The 3,382-nt window shown below is 60.5% G+C and overlaps 1 protein-coding gene across 1 annotated transcript in view; it reads right to left on the minus strand.

Moving 5' to 3' along the window:
* Positions 1 to 2,560: 2,560 nt before the first annotated feature.
* The window catches only part of LOC103916320 (prominin-1-A-like), a 10,858-nt gene continuing 10,036 nt past the window's right edge, over positions 2,561 to 3,382 (minus strand). The window contains exons 22-23 of the mRNA XM_009323293.1: positions 3,042 to 3,059; positions 2,561 to 2,652 (exon numbers count right to left, since the gene is read on the minus strand). Of these exons, the coding sequence (XP_009321568.1) occupies positions 2,601 to 2,652; positions 3,042 to 3,059 (70 nt within the window). The 3' untranslated portion in view covers positions 2,561 to 2,600. The remainder of the gene's footprint in view (positions 2,653 to 3,041; positions 3,060 to 3,382) is intronic.

A 3,382-nucleotide genomic window follows, 5' to 3' on the forward strand; every position in this document is an offset into this window, starting at 1 on the left:
GTTCAGCAAAGGCAAGCCTACACGTTGCTGGGAGCAAGAAGACCTACCTGGGCTTCGCTCCCATCCTCTCTGCAGCTGCTTGGTGCCACAAGCACCCCCCAAAGGCCAGTGGGGCTTCTTGTTGGGAGAGTTGTGGCTGGGCCCAAGATAGGGCTGAGGAAGGGAGAATTTTTTTCTCATAAGCTGCAACTTATCCCTTTGTTCCTGGCTGGAAAACCAGCAATGGGGAACACCAGGCTGGCCCCGGCAGGAGCCTGCTGCCCTGGGCACCCAGTGGCAGAGCTGCTGTTGGAGGGATCCTGGTTTTTAAAGATGTGGCAGGGCCTCCCCCAGACAAGGGCTTAGCTGCAGAAAGTCCCTGTGGTGGAAAGAAGTCTGGCAAAGGGGAAGAGGAACTGCTACAACGATTCTCTAGAGGCTGGCTGGCTATTGATGAGGCCTTCCTTATGGTGGCCTTGTGCTGTGGCTGTGGGGCGCTGCGAGGTTCCCTCCCGCGCAAGGGAAGTGGATTCTGGCAGCTGCCACTCGTGTGAGCAGAGGGAGCCTGGCCTGAGAGGAGAGCCGGCAGCAGCCACTGTGGGCATTTTGCAATGAGCCATCCTCACCTCTTCCCTGAGCAGCTGCTGGCCCTGCCTGACACTGCTCTCGCCCACCTCCCAGGGCTGCTCAGGAGGAGGAGGATGGACCCAGGCCCCTCTCAGAGCCACAGCTCCAGGGCCTGGGATGCTCCCCTGGGGCAGCGCTGAATGGGGAGCTGCTGAGAGCAAGCCCCATGCTTTGGCAAAGGCTGTGCAGTAATTTGGGGGGAGATTTTCATTGCCAGGGCTGGGTTTGGATGCAGGTGGCCACGGTGACGCAGCAAACAAGGAGGGTTGAGCTCCCTGCCTTCCAGCACTAGCTCTGCAGAGAAGAAAAGGCTGCACTGGAGGCTGAGCAGAGGGGAGCAGGAAGGGAGCAGTGCCCGCAAAACCAGCAAGCGGAAACTGAAGCCAGCAGCAGTCCTGCGCAGGCCGGTGTCCCCGAGGCACAGCAAGGGAAGAGGAAGCAGAGGATGCTGTGCGGTGGGGACGGTCTGGGGCTCGGGGATGGAAACCTCCACATGCAGCCCCTAGACAAGCACAAAACAGTCACAACTCGTGAGGTTGAGGGTTCAGGGCGAGGGAGAGCGAAGGCAGAGCAAGTGGAGACAAAACTGAGCTAAATGCTCTCCAAGGGAGTGCTGGGAAACCCAGCCCCGAGGACCAGAAAGGGTGGGTATCGCTGGGGGGAGCAGGGACTGAGCCACCACACAGGACAGATTCAGCTGGGTGATAGGCAAGCACAGGGCTCTCTTTGCAGTCAGGACGGGTGCTGGGGGGGGAGATAGCAGGAGGTAAGGCCGGTGCAGCTTCAGATAATGCCTGAAGGAAAAAAATAGTGATTAGAAGATCTGAAGGCAAATGGAAAAAGCGATAAAGCAGATGCATGTAGCGAAGGGCGAGCTGGCCAGCTCGGCCCCGTCGCTCGTGCTGGAGAGACTTGGACTTTGCAACAAAGGAAATGAGTCAAGCTTCTCACGTATGTCCCCTGTGCCTGACCCAGCTTTCGAGATGGTCCCTGTGCTTGCGCCAAGGAGCAGCGCAAAGTAACACCTGCACTCGCCCCACCATGGGTGCAGACCAAGTTGCCCTTGGCTTATCTGTGCATGCAGCTCTCGCCGTGCCCATCCATGCCATGCAGCAGTATCGGACATGCAGGGGTGGACACTGAAAGTCCCCATGCCACCATACCCAGTAGAGGGAGGGAGATGCAGGCTGCAGGCACACCATAAACCAACTGGAAACCCAGAGATGACACATAGCAGGGTCACCAGAGGGCACAGGGAAGTGCCTGTGTGCTGGGGGGGGTGGCACCTCATGGTCAGGAGGCTTTTGGCATGGCTTTTCCCAGGGAAGGACCTGGCACCCACCCAGCCACAGGTGCAAAGGGCTGCCTGGTGAGGGGAATGTCACCGGTGACGCTGAGCAGTGGTCCTGCATCGACCCATGGGCTGGGTCAGGACTCCAAGAGCTGGATGTGAGCAGAGCACGCTTGGGGACCCCAGCATGAGTCCTCTAGTCCCAGGCACAGCCCCAGCTTGTGCCAGCAGTGGGGAGCCTTCCCTGCCCCTACCCCTGATGCCCTTCCATCGCAGCCGGACATGAAGAGTGCAGCCGCATGCCTGCAGCACACGCAAACAGCCCATTTATTGTTTGACACCAAAAAAATCACAGCCTTGGAAGGAGTCAGGCTCCCTGCAAAAATAAATAGTCACACTTTTCGAGCGAGGGGCCTGGGTGAGCAGGGTCCCGCTGGCCGGCAGCACAGAGGCTGCGGTGGCATGGACAGTGTGAGCTGCCTTGAGCCCATGGAGCCTGGCGGGGGGGGGTGAAGTCCCACCTGGGGCAGTGCAAGGGGCAGCCCCCCCTCCCACACATACCAGGGTATCATCACGTATTGGGAACTGGGGAGGGGGTTTCAGCCTGGGGGTCGCAACCTGCTCCACAGCACCCAAGGAGAAGGCGCAGCAGACGGGGCAGCTGTGTCCATCTCCTCCGTGCCCGTGCTGTGGACAACAGGGGCTAATGCCTCGTGGATGGCCGGGGGATTTTGTAGAAGTTGAATGCGGGTGGCCTGCAAAACCAAGGTCACTTGTGTCACCCCCAAGCCACAGAGAGGAGCAAGGGACAGCCCAGGATGCACTGAGAAGGCCAAATGTCATCCCACCCCTGTGGCCCAGCCCCACAGGAAAGAGAGTGTGGAGAGCCCCCCCACCCCGCTGGCGTGGGGGAGGCTGGGAGCAGCAGCACCCCCAAACTAAGGAGTGTGGAAAGATGATGGGGAGACCCCAGAACAGTCTATGCTGCACAGGTCCCACCTTCCCAGTCCTCCCTCGGTACCAGCACCCTCCTCAGCCTGCACTTGCCCTGTTCCCCTCCTCGCCCCGCTCCCTCTGTGCCCTGTCCCTCATGCCACAGGAGCTGCTCACCCACCCCGCACGGGGACCTGGCACTGCTACTTACATCTCCAAGTCTTCGTTCCTGGAGGGGAGAAAAAAGAGGAGACAGTGCCACTGGGGCAAGAAGATGCCTCCTGGGACAGCCCACCAGCCCAGCATCTCCCGGGGGGACAGGGTCTCCCCTGAGGCACACAAGGAGGACACAGGGGGCTGGAGGGTGCTCTAGTCCCCTCCATCCCGGCTGCCCTATCTGGATGCAGAGCACACAGTCCTACAGCCCCCCTGAACGTTGCTGCCCCCATCACTGCTCCTTCCCCAGGCAGGCAGAGTGAGTGGGGCCCCACGCTCGCCGGCTCAGCGGCACACAGCTCCCCCCTGCCACGATTTCAGTCCCCCAAAGCTCCC

The sequence above is a fragment of the Pygoscelis adeliae genome, unplaced genomic scaffold, assembly GCF_000699105.1.
Source record: "Pygoscelis adeliae isolate BGI_AS28 unplaced genomic scaffold, ASM69910v1 Scaffold294, whole genome shotgun sequence".
Classification (NCBI taxonomy): domain Eukaryota; kingdom Metazoa; phylum Chordata; class Aves; order Sphenisciformes; family Spheniscidae; genus Pygoscelis; species Pygoscelis adeliae.